Source organism: Oryx dammah, unplaced genomic scaffold (assembly GCF_014754425.2).
Source record: "Oryx dammah isolate SB20612 unplaced genomic scaffold, SCBI_Odam_1.1 HiC_scaffold_2, whole genome shotgun sequence".
NCBI lineage: Eukaryota > Metazoa > Chordata > Mammalia > Artiodactyla > Bovidae > Oryx > Oryx dammah.
In genome coordinates, this window is record NW_024070186.1 from 114369413 (window position 1) to 114394398 (window position 24986).

The following is a 24986-nucleotide window of genomic DNA, read 5'->3' on the forward strand; positions in this document are numbered from 1 at the left end:
ATCATTCATTATTGCAATGGAAGAGTATAATATACAACAATTTTCTAGTAAGCATCAAAAAAACAAATTTAGAATTTTTTAAAGTCAGAGTATTACCTTATAAGGAAACTGCATGAATTGTGATAAATATAGTACAAAGTAAATTCAAACATCTAGAAAAATATTAAAATGGAAATGTTTCTAGAAAACATTAAAATATTTTCACAAAGACTGAAAGAAACAAAACAACAATGTATGAATAGTTTGCCCATTCTGTAGTAGACATATACATGTCTCAAGATGGAGATGCATGACCAATCATCAGAGCTATCTTATTTTTGAATTCATGGATACTTAGGAAAATGTTTCATTTTATATCTGCTTACCATTTGAAGTGGATACAATGATTTCATTTCTGCTGCAGAAATCTCAAAGAGTCCATGGTCTTCCTCCAAAACTATAGCTTGCCCCTTGAAATTAATATCCGGGTAGGCAAGCCAACTAAATAAGAAATGAATGGTTGGTTAAAGTATAATAGGAATACTTTAATCTGGTTCTGTAAGAGTTAAAAGCTAGAAAAAAAAAATCTACAAAAAGAAGAAATCTGTGTCACAGAATTACATTACTAAAACACATTCACAGTGACACTGCTAGACAACATATAACAATGAATTAACATGTTATTCACTTACATTCAGACACTATTCTGGTTTATTATATGTTTTCCAAGCACTGCCATCACTTTCATATTATATGTTTTCCAATATTTAAAAGTTGTGAAACCTTTAATGCAATTAAGATATAACTGAAAAATCATTCCACTAGGTTTCTGTTTTAAACTCGGGCAATCAGAGGTAGGGATTCCATATGTATTTTACACCTTTGACCCACAGTTTCAGAATCAGTATCAGTTCTTGGTTTCCCTCAGGAAGAGTATTTGAAATAAGATTCCTAAAAGAACCACCCAGAAGCCAGCTAAACTTGATAATTACAGACAGTTCTCAGGTCTGTGTTAATTACTGGGTATGCCCAACAGTTCTAACATGTGGTTGAGATGAAGGGAGATGTCCAACAGTGACCCCCAGATTCAACACCAGCCACCATCAGAGCAGATGAAAATGGAGGAAGAGGGAAGAAGGGTCTACATTGAACCAGAAATCACAAAACTTATGACTCAAGTCAATCTGGCACTGAATTAACACTGAACTCAGACCCACAGTCCTGAAGATACCTTTGGAATTAGAAAGGCCTAGTATCAAATCCATATTTACCAGCTGGCAGCTTAGGACAAGCCACATAATTTTTTCACTTGTGACAGGAGAGTAGCTCTACCTATCTTCCAGGAAGAGAAGAGTAATAAACACCAGTACTATAAAGGCCCTCTGTAACTACCAGCACTGAGACAGACACTCTGCAAATAGCTCAGGCTCCAGAGTTTTAGGTCAGGGATATATATTTATTTCTCAGTCCCACAATCTGGTGGGTGAAAAGACAATGGATTCATCTGTCAAAAATGGTGTCTGGGAACCTGTATCTGCTTCTGTGAGTCATCTATCAATAACTTAACTGGATCTGAAAAAAAGACGGAATCTGTTTTAAAATATTTGAAAAAGTCTTTCTTAGGTATCCAGAAGTACACACAGCAAAATTAACACTTCAGAAATGTGTAGGTCATCAATTGAAATCTGACACAAAGTTAACTTTGGTAGCCATCAATCACTGTAGTGAAGAGAAGCAGATACATACACGCCTGACTTCACGGTGAAGGACACAGATTTGGGGATATTCAGCTCTTCCAAATTGGGGACCGCTCGCTGGATGTAGATAGGACAACATGCCGGGTCAGACTGTGGGCAAAGCTCTATCTCTGGAATACTGCAATCCTGGAAAGAAAAAAAAAAAAAAAGTTGACTTTGAAATATCTAGACATACACTGCAGGATCCTCAATACCCTGGATATGCAGTTATAATTATTCTCACCGTTCAGCTGAATTTTTAACCAATAACAGCATAAAGGAGACAGTGTTTCTTCTTACCAATCTGTTAAACTCATTTTTCTAAGAAGTTACATTGACAACATGAAAATTACATGAATATTATTGATTGAAAAATATTACCCTGATTCTTTCTGCTTTGTTTTTAAAAGTCCTGCTCCATTAAGCAATGTTCAAAGTTACCAGTATATGAGTGCCAAGAGTTTGTAAGCCTTCCTTCTCAGAAGCCTAACAAAGCCATAGGGAGGAAGGGAGTTAAATAAAAGCTGATCTCATGGGGAACATAAAAAATAAATAACAGAGAGGCACTACTCTCTCAGAGGGTTATCTAAATTACAGTGACAAAAGAAGTAGGAATTAGAGGTGAGGGTAAAGGAAATCCGTTTTCTTACTTGTGGTATTTATTTTCTATAGTATGAGTTGGTTTGAAGAAGAAAGACATTATGAAATTTGATCCTGTACTTCATCACACATCCACCGTCTCCATGTCCTGTCAAACTTTTCTTTAAAATTGCCACTGTCAGGGTCTTTCATCAAGGCCAAGACTTTGATTACAGGCCTAGACCATCGATCCAGTAAGCTTACTCTTTATACAGCTGGGCATGTGGGAACACCACATCCCTCATCATACTCCTTGAGTTGAGACCCAAGCAATTCATATTCATATTTTGGTTTTCCTTTGAAAATACGGCAATGACTCACAACTAACTAACTCACAATAACCCACAACTACACTACCTACCTACAACTCTTCGGTCATACTGGTATCCATGCTATCTCTGCACCTGGCCTCTCTAAGCTTTGTAAACATTTCCCTTATTCTAACTGAAGACATAATTTTCTGTATTCTTACTTATGAAAATCTTTTTTTAAAGATACTATTGGAATATAATTGATTTACAGTCTTATGTTAGTTTTAGGTACATAGCATACCAATTCAGTTATACACATATTTATTCTTTTTCAGATTCCTTTCCCATGCAGATCATTACAGAATATTAAGAAGAGTTCCCTGTACAATCCAGTCGGTCTTATTGATTCTCTATTTTATATATAGTAGTGTGTATATGTTAATCCCAAGCTACAGTTTATCCCTTCCTGCCATGTTTCCCCTTTGGTAATCATTATAAGTTTGTTTTCAATAATTAGTTCTAACTCAAAAAAGATGATATCATTTCTTAAGGAATCAAAACCACAATTATTTTCCCTTCTCTGAAACTACAGTCATGCTGTCTAATCTATCTCAGTAATCCTGAGTGTTTCATTATATGACTCAAGTTTCAGCAGCATAATTCTCACCTAGGACATTGTGGAATTCAAATGGCTCTGCTTTAATGAAATAGGTAAATGCAATAAACTATTAGAGGTGACATTTATTAGACTGAACAATTATATTTATTATTATAATCTGTTCTGCAATTGCATCATGGTATCTAAGTTTTTAATCCTTTTTCCAAACTGAGTTCTATTATTAATCATTATTAACCATTCTGATTAGTGTGTAAAAGCAAGCAAACTAATACATCTTGTTTTCAGAAAGTTCTAAAACACAATACGGTAGGAAGGTATAACCTAAAATATCCTTTAAAATATAAAATGTTTATCTCTATCTAAAGTTTCATTTTAAAAAATGGCCAGAAATGTCCAGAAGAGTCACCTGTCAGTCTTCAAGTCTCTTTTGTTTATTATTAAAAATAGAGTTCTAGTAACATTATTTAAAATGTTCCCCCAGGGATCTGAAGTACAGTAACAGAATACATAACTAAGTGTCTCACACAAATAAGTTTCCTCTGCATTGTGTTATACAAACAATGTTTGGGTGGTGTATTTTAAAAGGGAAAAAGCTAAGAGGCATTTGAGTCTACATCACACAGGGAAATAGCATAATGGAAAAGAGGTAATGATGGCTAAAAAATTGAAAATATAAACAAGATCACTTACGTTCTCAACTATCGTACTAGAGGACTGATTTCTTTTTCTCTAGTTGGCTGAAAAAGATTTCACTAATAAGTTCTATTTTCTCCATGGTGGCTATTCATAGAAGTAATGTCTTTTGCAAGATTTGTGTAATTCTTGATGGACAAAGGGAGTAAACAACTAGCCTTACCAGAACCTAGCAACAAGAAACAGTTTGTACTCTTAGTAAAGAAAAGTTTATATGGTTTCCTCTCAGAGTTTTCTAGTCATGATATACTTTCTAAATACATCTTGGTGAAATCTATAAGCTCAGACTATTAAAGCAACCAGTAAGAATGGAGACAAAGCTATAGGAGGGAAACAGGGTAGGAATGAATTACATACATAGAAACAAAACAAAACAAAACAAACCTCCAAAAACCAAAAACCCAAGAAACTACTTGCCTCTGCCTTACAGGAAATACCTTCAGTCCCTAATCTAACGATGGCTCTCTTGCACCTAAGCTCATTAATAAGGGCAAACCTAATTAACTCCTGAAAGAAGGAAATGTCACTTAATATATATATAAAATGTATAGTAAACAGAAATGTGCAGGATTCACTTTTTCTATTTGAGAAAAAAAAGCACTTGACTCAAGTCTAACTGCACTGTTACTCCACCTCCAGTTACTTCCACCAGGGCCAAAGATGACCCTTGGGCAGAATCAACTACTGCAGATGACTGAAGGTATCTTCTGTTACTTGCTCCATTTACAGCAAAGTGAAGATATCATGAAAGTATTATCTTTAAAGGCAGTCTTTAAAGCTTTGACTACTTAAGATGAAAGCCACTAAAAGATGGTGAAACAAGATAAAGCTGGCGTGGGCCTAGATGAATTTGGAATGGCTGCCATGAAAATGAAGCTATCAACAGGCCGAAATGTGACAAGTTTACAAAAAGGAAGCATTTTGATGCCTGATTCTTACTTTGTAAAATATTTAGAACAATGCTAATGCCTTTTCCATTCAACGCTCAATAGTTTTATTTTCCTTCCTCACTTAAAGTTGCTAGCAAGTTCAAGTCAAGTGGGCACTAACACTGCAATTAAAAAAAACAGACTCTATGAACAAACAATGGAAGAAGGAAAAAATGTAAGCATGACTTATTCTTTCTTATAATGCATCCAGAGCAAATGGCGGATGTGCAAATACCCATTTAAATACCCATGCTCAACAGATTGAATTTTTTGTTTGATTTTATTGTTTGATTTGGGATGAGGGTATGAAGTTTGCTGCTTACAATACCTTATTCATCTTTTTTTTTTTTTCTCCTCACTAGGCCTGGCATGGTGCCTGACATTCACAAAGCAGACACAAAACCACATGCTATTAAATTTTAGAAGATTCCAACTACAAAGTGATTACCTGCTTCAAGGAATTTCTTGTGAGTCAGTTAGCTAATGAAGTGAGCACTCAAATGCTGCCTGATGAGCTGAAATGCCTGTGATTAAATTTTTCTATGAAAACGCACACTGCCCTCCATCCTATAGCCATCAATCTCCCCGCACTACCAGCAAGCCACCAAAGCCTGCCTCAGTGATGCAAGTGGCTCTGCTAGGGACTCCCTCACACCTCCCACGCTGCCTAACTCCTGTCTGCTCTCTCAAGATGCCAACCAGGTGCTGCCTGCTCCAGGAGAGGTGCGTCTTCTTCGTGCCCAGGTGGGGCCCTGCACCACATGTCTCACATCATACAGGCATGTGATTCAGCTGTCCCTGTCCTGGACTCTGAGCAATCTGCAGGAAGACACTACACAGAACTTGTGTTTCTATTCCCAGTGCCTATGACAGCATTCAGTCCAAGAGCAGACACAAATATTTGTTAGACACAGGCTTAACAGTTTTACAGAAAGTATTAATTCATGCAGATATCCCTTTATGATAATGAGTTTTTCTGTATGCTGTCTGCAACTATCAAGGGTTTTAACAACATTGATCCAAATCATGATAGGGTCCACGTCAAAGTAGACATTTTTAGTTTATAAATAGAATTTCCGTAATTTGAAAAATATATATGTCCATGACTGTCACAGGAGTAACTGCACTAAATCATTTACTACATTACTGCTGAAAGAACCCTTAAAATACATGGGACAATTCTGTCCTTATCGCTAACTCACTTCTCTAAACCATCAAGGCACTTCCCACAGTATGTTTTATTATATGAGGAATGCAAGGTCCTCCTCCTCTTATTATTAATAAACAGAAAATTAAAAAGCAACATTTTCCCCTTCCTTTCCCCAACCTACCTTTTGTAAATTTCTTCTAACGCTCATCTATTTCCCTTTCTCTTGTAAACACCACACACACCCACATATACACACCCACAAACCTCCACTAGAAAAACATATTTGGAAATATCCTAAAGATGTCTGGGTGGTATATTCCAACTACTATTAAAAATACATATACAATATGTAACATTTTATGTGCCATATTACATGTAACATTTAAAATTTTCATTCAACTTAATACTTTATGCATATCTAGTAAAAAAATTTATCACTATGATAATAAAGATTAACAAAATTACCACAATTATGATTAATAGAAACTATTTCTAAGCAGTGCTGGGCCAAAGTACAGCTTTACTACATGACAAATGACACAAAATTTAAAAATCAACTGTTATGTTACCTTTAAGACACGTTTGATAGAGCCCAACACAAAGTTTCTTTGTGGATGCTTTCTGTTCTGAAGAAGCCAGTCATGATTTAACACCTTTTCTCCTTCCTCCAGAACAAATTTCTGACCTTGGAAATGTGGTTTCTCATATAAAATCCAGCTGAACAAATATAAAAAAGCATGATCAGTTATAATTAATCTTCTAAGAAATGAGGCATAAAACAAATATGAGAGTTATAAGTCACAGACTACATTGTCTATTCAAATTTAAAAATCTGGGCTATTTTCTACTACTAGCATATAAACCTATTTTGAAACAATGATGTATGCTGACCAAGGAGTCTAAGAAAGAATATAAGTGCACACAACTTACACTGCTTCCTAAACACAGCACCACAATCTATGCTTGGGTCTATGTTTATGTATACATATATTTTATAGATGTTATATACGTATTTACATTAAAAACAATAGCTTAACAATTTCAAATTCCACTTCTACCCTAATTTTCCTGTTGCTGGATAAAAAAGCATGTGCGTCTCATTTTATTATTTGAAAACACACTACATCACACTGCTTATAACCTGAATACTGATCAGTGGGTAACCCAAACACCGGACAAAGAAATTCTGGTCCCCGCATGTCCATGAGACATGGTCCATAATAACAAACGAGATTTTCCAGCATTTTGGCAACCCACTCCAATACTCTTGTCTGGAAAATCCCATGGACAGAGGAGCCTGGTAGGCTGCAGTCCATGGGGTCACAGAGTCGGACACAACTGAGCGATTTCACTTTCATTTTATGCCATAAAAAGAATCCTTTACTTGTTGCTTATGTCAGTGATACAAATGACTTTAAGCATGTGGCCTTCACATTCCTTACCATCCTACAAATTTTGAACTCATTTTCAAAGCTATGTTTCATTCAACTGAAGCATTCAACTTGTCAAATCTATCCTGCTAATCATGCAGTTACAAAATGGTACTATTTTACTGCAGGCTGTAAATACTAAAAACAACCTATATTTTCTAATTAAGTTATAAAACTCTAATGATGTTTCAAAAAACTATCTGGAGAGAAATGGATGCAACCTTAATACAAGAAAAACATACAGCATAAGCAGCAAGAAAACAACTTATGGGGAAAATATTATAAAATTTTAAGAGATCTCTTACCAGCCCCTTACAACTTTTATCAGTACCCCATTCGGATAAGACCAAGATGTAGCATCAGGAATATTACAGTAGATCTCTTGTTTATATTTTCTTCCATGGAGATCATAGATAACCATCTGTAACATAATAACTAATTTTAAGAATGCATTTAAAATTCTAAAATGTCCTAGAATGCAGAAAATAAAATATCCTAAATACATAAAAGTAAATACCACTTTAGATGCGAAATTCTTGAACGAAATAACCATTTACTAAGTCAGTTAAAAGTTTCTACCTTAAACTCCCCAAACCTAAACATAATCTTACTTCTTTTATTTTAGCCTATCTAAGAAACTTATGCTTACCTTTCCAGGTCTTGGGTTACATTTCAAAGTTTGTTTGTCAACATTCTGAAATAATAAAAGTGGCAAGAAGTGAGCCATAAGAAACATAAACAGACAGATAGTTCACTTTCTTAGCAAATCTAATTTCTTGCATATTTGTTTAGTGATCATCATTACAAGGTGAACTTCTAGGTACTACAAGGAATAAAAAAGTAAGTACAAAGGAAAATAAAGCTGTGTGTCTGTCCTCAAGAAGCTTACAGTTTGGAAAGGAGAAAAGATGATCACATTTCCGTGACTCTTCTGGTGAGAGATTAGGTTAAACCCTCAGGTACAAAACAATCAAAATGTCAAGTTAAGGAAGTCAAGAGAAATGGCACCAGCATGGAGGTGAAGTGATGGCAGACAGAGGTTCCCAGGAGGCTTGTGTGAGGAAGTGGTATGGAGAAGACCTTGAAAAACAGGATTTCAGTAAGTGAAACAATGTGGCAGCCTGGTGCAGGAGTAGTAAAGAAAAAAAAATCCAGGAAGAGAACATCTTGAGACAAAGTACAGACATCTTGGAGGGTGTGTAACCAGAACACAAAGTGGTGAGGCTGAACAAACAAAACTTGGGGACCTTGCAACACAGAGTGAAGAGGTTGCACTTGACTTAATAGGCAATAGGAATCATTAAAGAAACATTTCTGCAAAGCCCAGCCTTTCTTTCAAAAGGACCTTGCCTTACAAGCAACTGGCTGGTATTCAAATATTAGCACTTGCTACTAAGGGTATTTGGAATCCTAAAGGAAGTTCCATGATCTTGGTTTTGTCAGAAAGAAATGTCCCAGGTTCACTGAACCTTCTGTAGTAAACATTCAAATATTTCTAAGTTGAATAAAAGTGTAACTGAATTTTAGGACGTTTTCATCTCCTTTTTCTCAAATTAGTCTGCTTATTGCCCTGCTAAGTATGAACAAAAACAAGACCAAGTACAGTGAGACTGTTGTCAGGCAAACACTTAAAATATTTTAAATATTTAAAATATTTTTTAAATATTGCAAAATCTTTTCATGAGACACATTAGTTCAACGGAAAGTGACAATCTTTCTACATTCAATACTTTGAGAAATTCAAAACGTTGTCACAAGTTAGTTTGAAGACTAGAAGTCAGCAAAGAACTGAGATTGTAACTTGCTTCTCTCTTATGCCTTTTAAATTCTGATGAAGCAATTTTGTTTTCTCAAACATAACAATCCAACTAAAATACATGAGGTATGATACACTTGCAACTAAAGAACAAAGTAATCTCTGGTATTTTTTTAAACAATTTTTACACAACCTCAAAGCAGTGATTTTCCTAATAAGCTTTTAGGTTATTTCATGACCCAAAGCACTACTTCATTAATTAATAATTATAATAACTTACCTCTGTGAATGGGCTTAATTGGCCAGGGGTGTCTTGAGTGCGGAAATACTTTGACACTGGTTCCTGAAAAATTCCACCAAATCTGGCTCCTTTTTCTGAGGAATGGGTTTTAGAGGTCTGCAAATACTGATGATAAGCACTCTTTAGAGAAGAATGTAGTTTGGAAGTAAGGTCAGATTTTTGTAGAAATGAGGCCTTTTCTGGCCACAGACCAATTGGCAGATTAGAGGTCGTAGGCTCATTTGACATCACATAAGAATTCTTAGAGACTCCAGTACTTTCCTGGTCGTCATCAGAAGAAAATGGAAGAGAAGAATCCAGCCGCTTGAAGGTGACAGTTTCCTGCCTTCGAGCTCTCAGACTTCCTTTGTGCAGTGGCTCTTCCTCATCTTCCTCTTCTTCCTCTTCTCCGCCCTCCTGTCTGTCATCTTCATCAAAATTCATCTTTAAACGCTCTGATACTGACTGGAGCAGCGATAATACAGATGAGGGCTGGTTTGCATTCTCTCTTGATTTCGAGGCACCATGACGACCAGGTGAGACCTCGCTGGACAAAATGTCCTCCTGAGAGCTGTCGTCCTCGTAAATAGGAGACAAAGCCAAGGGATAGATCTTGTACCTTTTGGCCTCTACCGATAAGAATGTTTCTGAACTGTCACTATCAAATGCATCACCTAATTTGGTTTCCTTTGCAAAATGATGGACGAGGTCAGTTCTACTTTCAGACCTTTCACAGGCGAAGACAGGCATGCTGTCAGGAGCTGTGTGAGGAATCAGGAGGGAATGTGTTCGTCTTACCTCGGTGGTAGCGTACTTGTCCTCATCTTGGAGGGGCTCTTCATAGAGTATAGTAAAGGAAGAATTTTCTTGCTCCTCCTGGGAGACGAAGGCTAAGTTAGGTTCTTCCTTTTTGTCTCCATACTCTAGGTCTCTTGCTTTCTTATGTACTGTAGTAACAGATGTTTTTCTGTCCAGCCTTCCCATGGTACCCTCAGGTTGCAAGTCCGGCACTGCTAAGGCTGGGTAGCCTTCATTATCCTTACTTAAGGTAGGCGATTCATAATCCCTGAAGTACGAGGCGAGTCTAGTGTCACACGCTATCAAGCCTGTCTTCGTTTCAGTAGGCTCTTTCTCCACTTCTCTACCACTCCTGCCAGCACCCTCTTGGTATGCTTCTTCAGATATGGGAGATGTGGCCTCCGCCTGTGTAACGGGCAACTCCAGACCTGTTCCACGTATTTTCTCAGAGCTGACTGCTGTGGGAAACACTCTGCGTTTCCTGATGGTCCCGTCAGAATCTTCTGGGAAAGTGCTTTCCACTTCTCTCTTAGAGGGTGTGGACAACGTTCCCCTACTTGTCTCCTTCATATCTCCCTTACATATTTCGAAGGAAGCAGGTACTGCCTTCTGGGGTGCTTCTTTCATTTCTAATACAAAAGGAGGCATCATTTCACTTTTCCTAATAACCCCTTCAGCATCATTTTGGTAAGTGTTTTCCAAGTCTAATAAAGGTCCTTCAGTCTTTGCAGTGATCCCCTCACCATCTTTTCGGTAGACATTTACCACTTCTAATGTAAGGGACATCACCCCAGTTTTGTCCACCTTTCCTTCAGCATCGTTTTGGTAAATACTTTCCATTTCTAGTGTGGCAGGTATTGACTCAGCCTTTTCAGCAGTCCCCTCAATATCTTTTTGGTAGATACTGTCCATTTCTGACACAGCCGATGTCATTCCCATCTTACCAACATCCCCCTCAGCATGCTTTTGGCAAATATTTTCCATTTCTAATGTAACAGGTGTCACCTCAGTCTTTGCAATATCCCCTTCAGCATCCTTTTGGCAAATATTTTCCATTTCTAAAGTGGCAGGCAATCCCTCAGTGTTTTCAATATACTTCTCAGCATCCATTTGGTATGCTTCTCGCATTTTAAGAATTTCAGCTGTTGGCTCAGTTTCTGAGGTACTCAATTTGGCATCCTTTTTATGTGCTCTTCCCATTTCTGACATTGGGGGGACTGCCTCATATTTCATAATATTCAACTCAGTATCCTTATTTGGTTTTCCCATTTCTAACATGGAAGGTATAAGCTCAATTTTTCCGGTATTTACTTCAGTGTCCTTGTGTATTTTCCCTACTTCTGACATTGCAAGGGGTGCGCTTTTGTTACTGTGTCCTGGCAAGCTTTTTTCAGATAAACATACAGAAGTACCAGACAAGCTGCTTTTAGATGTCCCAGGTACGTGAATGTCATCATTCACAAATGGAGGCCATTTGAAATTTAATACAAGAGTTCTTGTATCCTCTGTCTCAGGTTTGTGATTACCAACACACTCTGCCCCCATTTTCTCTTTAGAGTCCTTGCAAAATGAGTGTGTTTTTGCCTTATCATCTAACCCTGTAACCGGTACGTTTTCAGCTAGTAAAACAGTATCTGATTCTGGCAAATTTATACTATCAGATTGCCCATCTCTAGTTCCTGAAAAGGGGGATTTTTGGTAGAGAACTATTTCTCTTCCTCTTATTGACTCTGTGTCACTACCTAAGTTACTTACAGCAAAGAATCTACCTAATACTTTCCCACTGATTTCACATATGCTTTGATTTATTGCCTGTTCTGATCCCAAGAACTCTCTTACCATATCACATGGCTGAACACTATCACTATTCAGAACTTTTGAAGTATTAGCTTCAAGTTCAGAATCCAAGGTACCCTGAGCATCATTTGCTACAGTTTCTTGGGCTGAACAAATAATCTGATTGACTAATTCCCTAGCTCGGTCCTCTACCAACCAACATACATTCATTTTATCAGAATCAAAAAGGAGACTGTTCTCACCAACCACAGGTGAAACACAGGCCTTTTCTTCCCCTTGGACTTCAGGTATGTTTTCCACAGCCTGCTCTTCCAAATGCTCTGCAGGCTGGATCTCTGTCAGTGTCACTTCTGATGGGTTTTTCTCAGGGATGTCTTCTTCCAGGGTACCTGGATTCATTATGCCGTCTATGGCTGTATGTTCCTGGCAGGTACCGACTGAGTGTTTGGATTTTAGCTCTTCCCTGACAGAATTAAAGGCCTCCCCAATCAATGTAATAGCCTTTTTACAGAAATCACTCTCGAGGTCCAAAAGTTGGGCATGTGCTCTCCTCCTCACTTCTATGTGCTCAGCAGAGGCCTCAGAACACTGCTGGCTTGAGCTGTTAACTGACGCTGGGGTCCCAGCAACTGCTCCAGTCGCTGCTTCCAAGGGATTGACAAATTGGGCAGCAGTTGGGAAATCAAGAGATACCATCCCAGTAGGATCACCCAAATGGTCCTGAAGTGGGGTGACTTCTGCCCCTGTGAGGTCAGATGTTTCCGATTCCAAATAAGAGCTTTTAGGGTCCAAGAGGTTAGTTAAGGAGGCACCTTCATGTGGGACATCTATGGGAACTTTTACAGAACTAAAATTATTTGCGGGGTTATGTGAACTTCTAACCATGCTAACTTCAGAGTTACTGGAGGAGGAAAGCAGGCTGTGAGTACCACCTCTTAGGGAATGAGCATCCTCTTTCTTTCTGGGAGATGAGGCTCTCTTTTCTGTTCTCAGCACAGAAGGATTAGGAAGGAAACTTGAATCCTCAGATGCAAAATCCTCTTTTCCCAAACTGATACTAGAACCCAGAAAAGGTGACTTTGCTTTTGTGCTGTCAGTTTCTTGGAACTGGTGGGAAGTATTAGCTAAGCTGAGTTGTGAAAAATCAGAAATCTTTTCGCTCCCACAAGGAACTGAAGGTGGATGGATCATAGAAGCCCTGGCTGCACAATTCTGTGCCACTTGCCTAGTAACTTTCTCATCATGAACAGGAGATGAAGTCTCAGGTCTATTACTCTGGAGATGAGCAGGTAGAGCACTACAGGCTCCCACCTCTGTTCCCTGTACACCCTGATATTTGGAGGCAGAAGCGGAAACCTCAGTTTGGCAACTCTCTTTAAGGCTGGCATCTAAATATTTCTCTTTAATCTCCTCATGATCCACTAACTGAAAAATTTTGTCCTGTTCAACTTCTAGGGAAGTCAATTCTGATAAAGCAGGATTTGCTGGCACACGTGTGATTTCAAGTGGAGAAGAAATTTCATCCTGAGAAATGTCTCTGGGCTCTGCTCGGGAAACAGGTATCTTGGAGAGACTTAGAGTTTTTCCTGTTCCAGAATGTGACTCAACAGGAACATTGTTCTGACCACTAACATCAGCTTCTGGTAACATTTCTGCAATGCTATCAGTTTTGGTTTCCAAGGAGAAAGAAGAATCAAGCTTGTCTGCAGTGCTCTCACTTGCTGCAGTGCTTGATAGCACTGACTCTGTTTTCTCAGGGTCTTGAGATAAAGTGGAACTGTGCCCCTTGCAGAGGCTTGGAGGCTCAAAGCTCAAGTCTGCTGCAGTTATGTTGGTGTCACTGGCTTCGAGATCTAGTAGAAACTGGTATTTCTCCCTATCAGGAAGAACTTCCTTGGATTCAAGAATTGTAGGTGCATGCTCAGAGTGAAGGCACGCAGGGAGATTCTTCCTGTCTGTGGCCTCCACATGATTTGCTACATGTTCTTGTTGACACTGATGAGACTGACTGGAGCTACCAATAATGTTGACATCTCCAGTTTCAACAAGCACAGAAGAACCTTCATTCTTTAAAATAGGACTATCCACCTGGCTCAGCATGCCGACTCTGGAAACAAAGGTAGGGTGTGAAGCACTGAAATCTGACTTTTTATGGCCAAGGCTGGGAGATGTCCTGGCATCAGGTGACGCTGTGGCTTGTTGAGGACTCTCAGAGTCAAGAGGGGATTCTGAAATGTGATTTCTATAAAGTTCAGGATTCAGTTCAGTGGCTATTTTATTTTCTAAGCATGTTACAACTACTGATTCACTGGTATGTTTTACAGAGGCAGCTTCCTTTTGATTCATCCTAAAGGGAGGCACTTTGCCATGTGACCTAACAAGGTTTTTGACTTCTGTTAGTAATAGTGGGTCAGTATCTTTGTGTAATGACTCAATTCTATCTTCTGGAGCTTTGACATGACTTGAAGTAGTGGGTTCCTCAACTGATGTGTTTTCTGTTTCTTGCTTGATTTCTGCAGGAGCCAAAATTTTCTGTGTGTCTTGGGCAGATGATCTGTTTCCAGCACTTACAAGTTCTGTGTCTGTTACAGCTTGTTTCTGGAAAGCCATGGGGCTGGTGTGATTGGCAGCCTGCTTTGATGAGTTCTCTACCGCTTGCTTGTCAGAACACTTACTCTCTGGCAACTGCAGAGCTTCACGCCTAATTGATTTATTTGGACTTGGCAAATCTGCACTTCCAAGTGTGGTAGGGTCACTCCCATCAGATTTACTACAAGAGAAGTCAGAAATAGCAGGGTTCTCGGCCTGCACTGGTGTCCCATCACTCATCACGGGGCTGGTTCGTTTTACCACAGTTCCTGGTGTTGCTGTCCTCTGCAAGTCCGGACTGTAAGGAATTTTGCTGCTGTTACTTTCTGTAAACAATGCTGAACATCCCAAATTTCTGTCAGTCTGAGAACCTGGTGCACAACTCAAATGGTTCCGTGAGTCAGAATCTCCAGCAGTGGAGCTGGAGCTCGTCACAGGACAGGATGATCTACTTGTCTCGGGTCCCCCAGGATAGGCTTTATTTAAAACACCCCTAGAAGAAGCCATGTTGGCTAGTCCTTGGTTGTTTGTTGAATGGCTTTCTGTGTTGAGATCTCTTTCGTTATAATTAGAATCTTCTAACTGGCCTTCAGGCACTTGTCCTTTCACAGGTATACCTGTGCTAGCTGATGACAGTAATAACGCCATTCCAGCCTCCATCTCCCTTCCAGGGCCACGATGTGTGCTTGTACTAGAGTCAGAACTTGCATTTTCTCTGTCTAAGGGATTCACGGTTTCTGACACTGTCTGCTGCTTCAAATACTTCTTAATTTGTCTGGGGCCTCGGTAGGTTGCATATGTTACTAAAGGCCTCTCTGATTTACCATCCATTTGTCTGCAAAAAAAAACAGCATGAGAGTATCAGGAAAGGTAATTAGTGACATTTAACAGCAATTCCAGAAATCATGGTGAAGTGTATCTTTCAAATGCTCCTATTCTTAATATGTCTAAGGTTGGGAAGGAAATTCTTGAATTTTTAGTCCAGGCTGTCTGTATTAAGCATAATACAGATTTGACCAGCAGCACAAGAAGGTCAAGCCAACCTAAATGTTTGAACTCCTCATGAGAACTGTCCCTTTCACTTGATTATGTCTGTCTCTCCCACGGTGATTAATGGAGAGAACATGGGCTGACAAACCTAAGGCTTAGGTTCTATTAATAGTTTTGATCTCCAGTGAGTACTTGACTAGAAGGAACCACATTGCCTTCGTGCCTCATATTGGTATCTCATGGCTACATCACTGATTTCTGCACCATATATATCAGAGTATCATAGTAAGTTTCTCTTCTTTTACTTAGATGTGAATTTGGAACAGCCACTTTTAGCACAGAGGCAGAGAAGTTGTAAAGAAAACACCTGGCAAGATGTCTAGCCTGCCGTAAGTATTCAGCATATATTTAAGCCAATAAATGACAGAATTGCCTTATAAATCCTCTCTCCTGTTAAGCTCTTTAGAGACTCAATTAGCATGTGCTATGTTTAGTCACTCAGCTATGTCCGACCCTTTGCAACCCCATGGACTGAGGCCTGCCAGGCTCCACTGTCCATGGGGATTCTCCAGGCAAGAATGTTGGAGTGGGTTGCCATGCTCCTCCAGGGGATCTTCCCAACCCTGGTCTCCCACATTGCAGGCAGATTCTTTACTATCTGAGCCACCAGGTTAGCATAATGAGTATTAAACTGGCTGGGCAAATGCAGAAATCAAAAAAGATTTCTAGCACCAATTCCCAATTTTTTCTCAGCCCTAGACTACAGTTCCTGATATTCTCAGCGTCCACTGTTCTGGAGAATCTATCTCTGGGAGCTCTGATGCTATGCTATGCTGCCTTATGGTCTTTCATACACACCATTCTTTCCCTTTCTTCAATGCCAGCCCCAGACAGAAACTCATACCCTCCGAGACTCAGCTCCCAAGTTATTTCTAACGCAAACCCACCCCGGGACCTGTTTACTGTTACTAGAATGGGCAGTTAGCCTCTAATCTCTGGGTACAAACAGCCCTGAGCAAAGACTTGCCATAAAAAGATCTATGCACCAATTTATTTCCCCACTAACCTAGTGACTGTTTGAAGACAGACACTATATCTTCATCATCTTTATATTTTTAAGTGCCTTACAAAAGACCTGACAAATGGTGTATGCTTAATAGCTTTGTGCGAATTGATGAATGGCTTAAGTAAAGCAATGATACTAAATGCTAAGCGATTTGTTTTCGACTTTCTTAATCGGATCGAGAAAAAGCTGATACAAAAGTGCTTTCATTTCTGCGTACTAGTTACATTTTAGTGTCTCAACTACAAAAATGTATGGTAGAAAAACCTGATGTATATTCTAACATTCTTAGGTTAAACATATAATTAACAAAACATTATAGAACTCATATGAATAACTAGGAAATCCAGTTATTCCAATAACTAAAAATGATGTTTTTTTCTCCTCAACTTTAAAGCAACACCATGAAGAATGATAGATTTGTCTGCATGATAACACACAAAGTAAACTTCTGAGATGTAAAATCTTCATCACCTGGCCCCTTACAAAGTTCTTTAATTTTAGCTGAAACTGTTTATTTCAACCTATATAACTGCTGGCCTCTAAAATCCTACTGCACCACTATTATACAAAATTTGTATTGGTTTACTGTCCCTTTTACAACAGGTATAGGAGATGTGTAGAGAAAAGCTTTGCTTTGGAGAAGTGATTTTAGCTGCTGCAGGAGTTTCAGGCTAGACGAAAGACAGTTATGAAACAAATTTAAAATACTGGATAAGGGAACCTGTCTAAGAGAAAAACACATATAGGTAAATTTATGTCATTGCTGAGATCCTATTTTAAAATGCATAAATTATTCAGAAAGCACAAGAGCTTTTCAAAACAATATATCAAGATCCAGAAGTATGAAAAATGACAAGTTTGTTTGATTTTTCTTTTAAAAGCTTTTATATTTTATAATTAAAAATCTACTTTTAAGACTGCAATGTTTTCCCTCCACCCCAAAGATCTCCAAAATGTACTTGATGTCCAAAGAAACAGGCCATGAGAGAGAAGAACCTGAAGTTTATTCTTCATGTGTAGTAAAACTTAGGTTTTCTTACTACCAACACCATCCTAACCATTTTACTCTATATCAATCCAATAATGCAACTCTTAATCTAAAATAACTTCTATTAAAATAAACCACAGAGAAAAATCCACTCCAGGAAAATTTCAGTTCACTGTAGGAATGCCTTTTGGTAGTTTTGGAGTTCTTTGTAGGGAGGGTTGGCAGAATAATTGTTTTCCATTTGGGGAGTTTTCTAGGTACTTTCAACGGAAATGATTTAATTGATTTATATGAACTAGTTAAAATTTCTGACGAGATAATCTCTGGCAGCACCCTGTATGGAAATGTTACATGCTTGTAACTAAAATATGCATTCTTTATACTAAACAACTACAATGCCACGTTTAAAGCACTGAACATCAAAGTAGCAAGCTTAGCTTCATGTATTATAATTAGTCCCTGCAGGTACTGATGAGCCACACTCACACTCTATAAATGGTTAGTCATGCCAAGAGAGTATTATTTTCTACAGCGTTCTTTCACAGGTTGTAGCTGAGCCTTCACAATTGAATAGTATTAAGAATGTAAAACTGTCCTTTGTTATGTTTTTCCCTAATTAAGAAACAGGAACAAAATGGAAATGTCAAAAATATATCACTTTACAAATAAGCTAAATATGGAAAATTAAAAAGGTTTTCACAAAATAAAGAATGTATTGTATGTGTTAGGTAATTGTGTATAGGATGTGTAGCTTTTCCTATAAGAGTTGAAGTATGTGATCCGAATAATACTAATAGAAAAGTAAAATATCTAAAAAATTCAAATATTTAAGGGAATAGATGCACAGATTGAAAATGTGAAAAGGTTTTTATGCATTTCAGTCCAAACATACCTACCTATCATGTGAAGGCTTACTAATCCTCTGCTCACTACACATGGCTGTGCTCTATCCTGGATAAATCGAATATATCTGATACTACAAAGGTCAACTAAAGACATGCATCATTCTTCAAAGAAAATTCTGTAAAAGCTGCCTGAAAATAATAGCATTAGAGCAAACATCTACCTAATTCACTTTTAGCAAGTATGATTAAGCTACTTTTTTAGCATTAAGATTTATTTTCTTTCAAATTATATAGTTAAGAATATCTTCTCTCACAACAGGGAAGATTCTTAACTTTTCTATGTAAAGAAAAGCTGTAAAACCAGCAATTAAAAAAAAAAAATCACAGTAAAGTTTTGACAGAAGAGTTTCTCATGATGATAGGAATCTGCTGAAAATGGAAGAATTCTAGAACATTTTCAAGAATTTCAACCCAATAACAAAGTAGCTTCCTATACAAATTACACCAGAAGGATGTTAAAGTATGGAAAGCAATCTAAAAAATGTTATCAAACAAGTTTACTTAAAGGCTTTAAGGATATTAAAAATGAAGTCTATATAGTCAACCATACATAAAAACAATTACAAAGCTGTTTATTATTTTTAATTAAGTGAAGATGAAATCATTTACAATGCTTTTTGATAAGGATTTTTTACAAACACACTTCAAATTATAGCTAATAACTTGTCTAAAATTTGAAAATTGTATTAATAGTGATTAAAGTGATGTGATGTGAAAGTTATTCAGCCGTGTCCAACCCTTTGCGATCCCATGGATTATACAGTCCATGGAATTCTCCAGGCCAGATCACTGGAGTGGGTAGCCTTTCTCTTCTCCAGGGGATCTTCCCAACCCAAGGATCTCTAGTAATTTCAAAAGTACAGATTCAATTTTAAATAAAGTTTTATATTTGAAACATGCTCATAACTGACTCAATGAACATGAATTTGAGCAAACTCTAGGAGATAGTGGAAGACAGAGGAGCCTGGTGTGCTGTAGTCTGCAGGGTTGCAAAGAGTTGAACAGGGTTGCAAAGACATGGACAGGATTTAGCAAGTGAACAACAACAACATGTTCTTAATAAAAATGAAATGTCCACGCTTTTAGCAAATTGATATCACAGAAATAAAACTTAAACCTTTAAAATGCAGATTCTCAAAATTAGTACATGCAGCCCTCCACTCACAGCACTGTATATGAGCATTAGCCAAGTCAACTCCAACTACTACAGAATATTATCACTTATTACCGTTATCAGTTTAGTAGGAGAAAAGTTCTCACTTTAGTTTGCATTTCCTTGATTGCTAGTGAGAATAAATCTCTTCCTCACTTATCTGAATGACTTGTTTTTACTGTTTGCCCATTTTATTCTATTGGTGAGCTAACTAAAATGCTTGTCAGTTAAAGCATTCTCATTTGCCAATTTACTGTATTGCTCATGGTTTTTGACATAAGAGAGTTTGAAAATTGGAAGCAATTTTGTCTACTTTCTCTTTCCAAATACTTTCCGTTGCTATCATGCTTAGAAAACTGCTTCTCATCAAAATAATTCACACTTAGATGCTTTTAGTTTTGTATGTTTCTTAATCATTTTTATTCTGCTCTAATTTTAATATAAAATGACATGATTATCTAGTTTTTATTTTTTTCTCCCAATTGTTACCCGATTTCCTCAAGTTTTCCTTTCTACATGAATACATAATGCTGTCACATTTGAAGGCTCAAATAGACAAGGGTCCACTTCCAGACTGTCTATTCTGTTCCATTTAAGCATCTAGCAAATATTATACAAGTATTATGACATCATTTCAATAAACGTAGCTTTATGGGAACATTTTAAGATCTGGTAGGGCAAGCCCCACCCTCAGCATTCCTGATGGGCAAACCTGAATCCACTTGGGGTCTCAGTTCTCACAACCATAACACGGGTCTGTGCCTACACCTACCTTAAAAGCTTACTATGAGGAAGTGACTGAAACCACATGCCTGAGGAAACTCTGAAACTACAAAGGATCACACAGTTCTAAGTTGTCATCTATATCTGCCTATGGTATTGATGATCTCTTTAAATAATAAAAATAATTCCCAACTAGAGGTTAAGTTAAAATCAATGAACCAGATCCTTACTAGGTATGAATGAATACTTATATGTTACACAAAATATCTAATGCACTCAATATTGTTATAAATATTTTCTGGATAGAAAACATTCCTTCTAGCTCATTTGAATAAAAGAATAACAAGTTAGTGCCCACTTGTTAATCAAAGAAAGAAAAAAGGGGTGGTGAAATGCTCCTTAAATTTGTGCAAGATTTGTTTCTTGGAGCTGTGAGAAAGGTTCAAAAGGCTACTTTTATAAATACAGTCAATGTCTTCTCTTAATCCTTTTAACTGGATTCCACAAAGAAATGATATTGATAGAATGTGAACACAAATCATAGGCCTATTTTTGTTCCCAAAACGCAGATATTGAACACACTGCCTGTCTGACTTAAAAGAATTCAGACAACAGAAAATACTCCCGTTTAAAGAAGTCTTAAATCAGAAATAAATCTGTGGGCCTCCTTGGTGTCTCAGTGGTAAAGAACCTGCCCGCCAATGCAGGAGACAAAGGTTCGATCCCTGGTCCAGGAGGGAACACATGCTGTGTGGCAGCTAAGCCCACACACCATAACTATTGAGCCTGTGCTCTGTAGCCCATGCTCCACAACAGGAGAAGCCACCACATGAGAAGCCTGTGCACTGCAGCTAGAGAAAGCCTGTGTGCAGCAACCAAGACCCAGCACAGGCAAAAATTAATAAGTAAAATTATTTTTTTAAAAAGGAAGTAAATCTTGTACTATAACCAAGTTAGCACCAGAAGATATTAGTACCACCCACTAAAATAGCTCAAAAGACCCTAGATATGGTATACAGAATCATGTAATTTTTCACCTAGTAGCAGGGACATAACAATATTTTTTCATATCCCCTTAATCAATAGTAGTAGAACTAAGGCTAGGTCCAAAAGCTCAATTTTTCAGCTAAGTAAATTTTAAACTTACTTCAGCAAGTCACCGGTTTCCTGTTCACTGTCTTGTGTTGTATCCAAAGAAAAGGCATCTGAGAGCTCGGAGCTGGATTCCTGTTCCTCTGCTGGAAGCGCCTGGGTTCTCAGGGAGCCACCAACACTCTCCCTTTGGCCCCCTTCCTCATGACGACTGGGATTTCGTAAGTCTTTCTCAGGTTTTTCATGTTCATCTTTGAAAGAAGACTGCTTGGCTTCACTGAGAGATGACTTTCCTGAGATATTAAATAAGTTACCTAGAAACTGGAAGAAGCTTTCTTTTGGCTGTTTATCACTTTCTCCTATTTTGGCCTCTGAAGTGGAACTGGAAAGGTCGTTGGGCTTTTTGGAATCTTCCTGTGTTGGCACAGTGATCAACTGCTGGGCCTGGGTCCTTTTGTCCTCACTTTGGGGAATCTTGGAAAACAAAACAGAGAATATTAAGCACCATCATTTTAAAAAATGACACGGGCTGACTGCTAACCTATTGCGTGACACTCTCTGTGCTAAAGGCCAGGGATATTTCTGTGAATGAGACGGATGGCTTCAACCTCTTGGTAGTTTACAACCTACTAAAGGGCACAGTCAGCACAGCGTTAACAACATGATATGGTAAATGTCACAAAGGGACAAGTACAGTCCATGTGGGAGCCCAGGGCTAACTAGTCTAGGTTTAGGGGCGGTGAGAGCAGAGGAGGTTACTTGGGGGTGGTGGGGAGGAGGGATGTGCCCTTGGAAGGAGACGCAGACAGAGCCAGTGGGATGCCTGTTCATACCCTTCTCTCTCTGCTTCCCCCCGACCCCACGACCTTCCCCAGCCCACACATCCATCTTCTCTCCATGTCCAATGAGGAGTCAGCTTCTAATTTAAAATGACTGGAAGTAAGATTGTAAAATGAGAAGAGCGAAAGGTAAGTATGGAGAGATAAGTAATGGGACACATCATAGCACACCTTCTATGTATCTCAATTTAGCCTTTATTATTACAGAACTAATAGACAGTATTCTCATGTGCTCCGTTACAGACAACACCTAAACAGACTTCATCATTTCTGCATCGTGTTAACCCCTGAAGCTACCACATGATAGAAAACTGTTTCTCAAGAAGATGAGGAAAGACAGCAGCACAGTGTATCAACTGAGAGGGAAAGCCCACTATAAACTCTCCATGGTATGCATGGAAGTGTATCCATGTCAAACCTACTCTCCCAATTCAGAGCATCCTCCCTTTCCCCTCCCTGTGTACACGTCTCTATTCCTGCCCTGGGAACCTGCTGTACAGCTTGGGGAGCTCAGCTGGATGCTCTGTGATGACCTAGATGGGTGGGATGCGGCAGGGGAGGAAGGACAGAGGGAGGGGATATATGTCTGTTAATACTTGGAGCTGATTCACTCTGTTGTACAGCAGAAACACAAGCTTATAAAGCAATTATACTCCAAATTAAAAAGAAAAAACTTAATGGTAAAACTCAAAGCCCTGATATATGCATTAACGCAGATGGTGGGCAGCACCAGGAATTCTTGCAGATGCTGAACACTTTCAGAGGTGTGTTTTACCTGCTCATAATTAACCTACCAGTGAAGCACTGGAGAAGGAAATGGCAACCCACTAAAGTATTCTTGCCTAGAGAATCCTGTGGACAGAGGAGCCTGGTGGGCTGCTGTCCATAGGGTTGCACAGAGTCAGACACAACTGAAGCAACTTAGCATGCATGCATGCATGCATTGGAGGAGAAAATGGCAATCCACTCCAGTATTCTTGCCTGGAGAATCCCAGGGACAGAGGAGCCTGGTGGGCTGCCATCTATGGGGTCACACAGAGTCAGACACGACTGAAGCAACGCAGCAGCAGTGAAGCACACTCCATTCACGTGTACAACATGTGACCATGCTGGCAGTCCACGCTCTCTCCTGCCTAAAGCGTCCTTAGCTTCAGGCAAAGGGGCCAACTCAGCCTGCCTTTCCCAACATGCTCATTCACCTACTTGTACGAGGAATGCCGTCTGATAGTATCTGTCAGACATCACACTCACTGGTCTTTATAAAAGGAAAGCTCAAGTGTGAGTCAGAAAAATATCAGCATGCCAAGGTGAAACTGCCTTAGGCCACTGCAGGTTCATAGGATGAAGTTTTGTAAGAAGCTGATCTTCAAGAAGGCAAAAACATCCAAATGTCATTTGTTCACTTCCTTCCTTGTTTTAATCCAAATTCAAAACAGCTTAAAGGAGTGTTCCACTAACCACTAATAATATTTGGCATATGAATGGTTGTGAAATGTTTAGAACCCATTAGCCTAGGAAGTTAATTTCAAGTGAACCATATTTCAAGGTCTATTCCAACCTTAGGAGTCAGGACTATTTTTGAATAAATACATTAGCATTTTTCTATGTGTTAGGCGCTTACTATAACTTGTGAGTCTTTTACATTTAGAATGCCACCAGCCTTCTAGAGTCAAAGTCTCACCTTTTACTGGTTTCAACTGCAACTCAATCCCACATATCTCCACTTCATCCACCCAGCCTTCTGCTCTTTATGGGAGCCTGCTCTATAAATGAACTGCGCTCTCTTCTCATGTCAACAGCTTAAATAGCCTCTCAATATGACAGCAGAAAATATGCTATAGGACATTTTGAAAGTGATCATGTGTTATGTTTTTTTTGTCCTTTACTCCATTTACTTTGTTGTAACGGCCAGCCACAATGCTTAAGTGAACTGTAGGCTACTCACTAAAATAACACCAATATTCTTAAAATGCATACAGATTCACAAGAAGGTTTTATAAAACTAGGGCAGTGTTTTTTTTTTTTTTAAAGGAAAACAGAATATAATGATTACATTTTTGACATCAATAAAATCAAGACAAAAAACTTCTATAAAATCAAAAACACTATTTATCTCACTGCCTCAATTATTTTGAGTTAATTGACAATTCCTTTCAAAATACAATGGACTGCTTCCAACTGTATGGTACTGACACAAAAACAGAAGTATAGACCAATGGAATAAGACAGAAAGCCCAAAGATAATCCACGCACATATGGGCACCTTATCTTTCACAAAGGAGGCAAGAATACACAATGGGAAAAGATAATCTCTCTTCAATGAGTGGTGCTGGAAGAACTGGACAGCTACATGTAAAAGAGTGAAATTAGAACATTTCCTAACACCATACACAAAGATAAACTCAAAATGGATTAAAGACATAAATGGAAGACCAGAAACTATAAAACTTGTAAAAGAAAACATAGGCAGAACACTGAATGACATAAATGACAGCAATATCCTTTATGACCCACCTCCTGGAATAATGGAAATAAAAACAAAAATAAATAAGTGGGACCTAATAAGGAAAGTTATGACCAACCT

The 24986-nt window shown here is 38.4% G+C and overlaps 1 protein-coding gene across 1 annotated transcript in view; it reads right to left on the reverse strand.

Moving 5' to 3' along the window:
* The window catches only part of CRYBG3 (crystallin beta-gamma domain containing 3), a 122558-nt gene that overhangs the window by 57136 nt on the left and 40436 nt on the right, over positions 1-24986 (reverse strand). The window contains exons 3-9 of the mRNA XM_040226612.1: positions 21619-22037; positions 9463-15481; positions 8076-8120; positions 7732-7847; positions 6566-6713; positions 1726-1862; positions 366-480 (exon numbers count right to left, since the gene is read on the reverse strand). Coding sequence (XP_040082546.1) covers positions 366-480; positions 1726-1862; positions 6566-6713; positions 7732-7847; positions 8076-8120; positions 9463-15481; positions 21619-22037 — 6999 coding nt within the window. The remainder of the gene's footprint in view (positions 1-365; positions 481-1725; positions 1863-6565; positions 6714-7731; positions 7848-8075; positions 8121-9462; positions 15482-21618; positions 22038-24986) is intronic.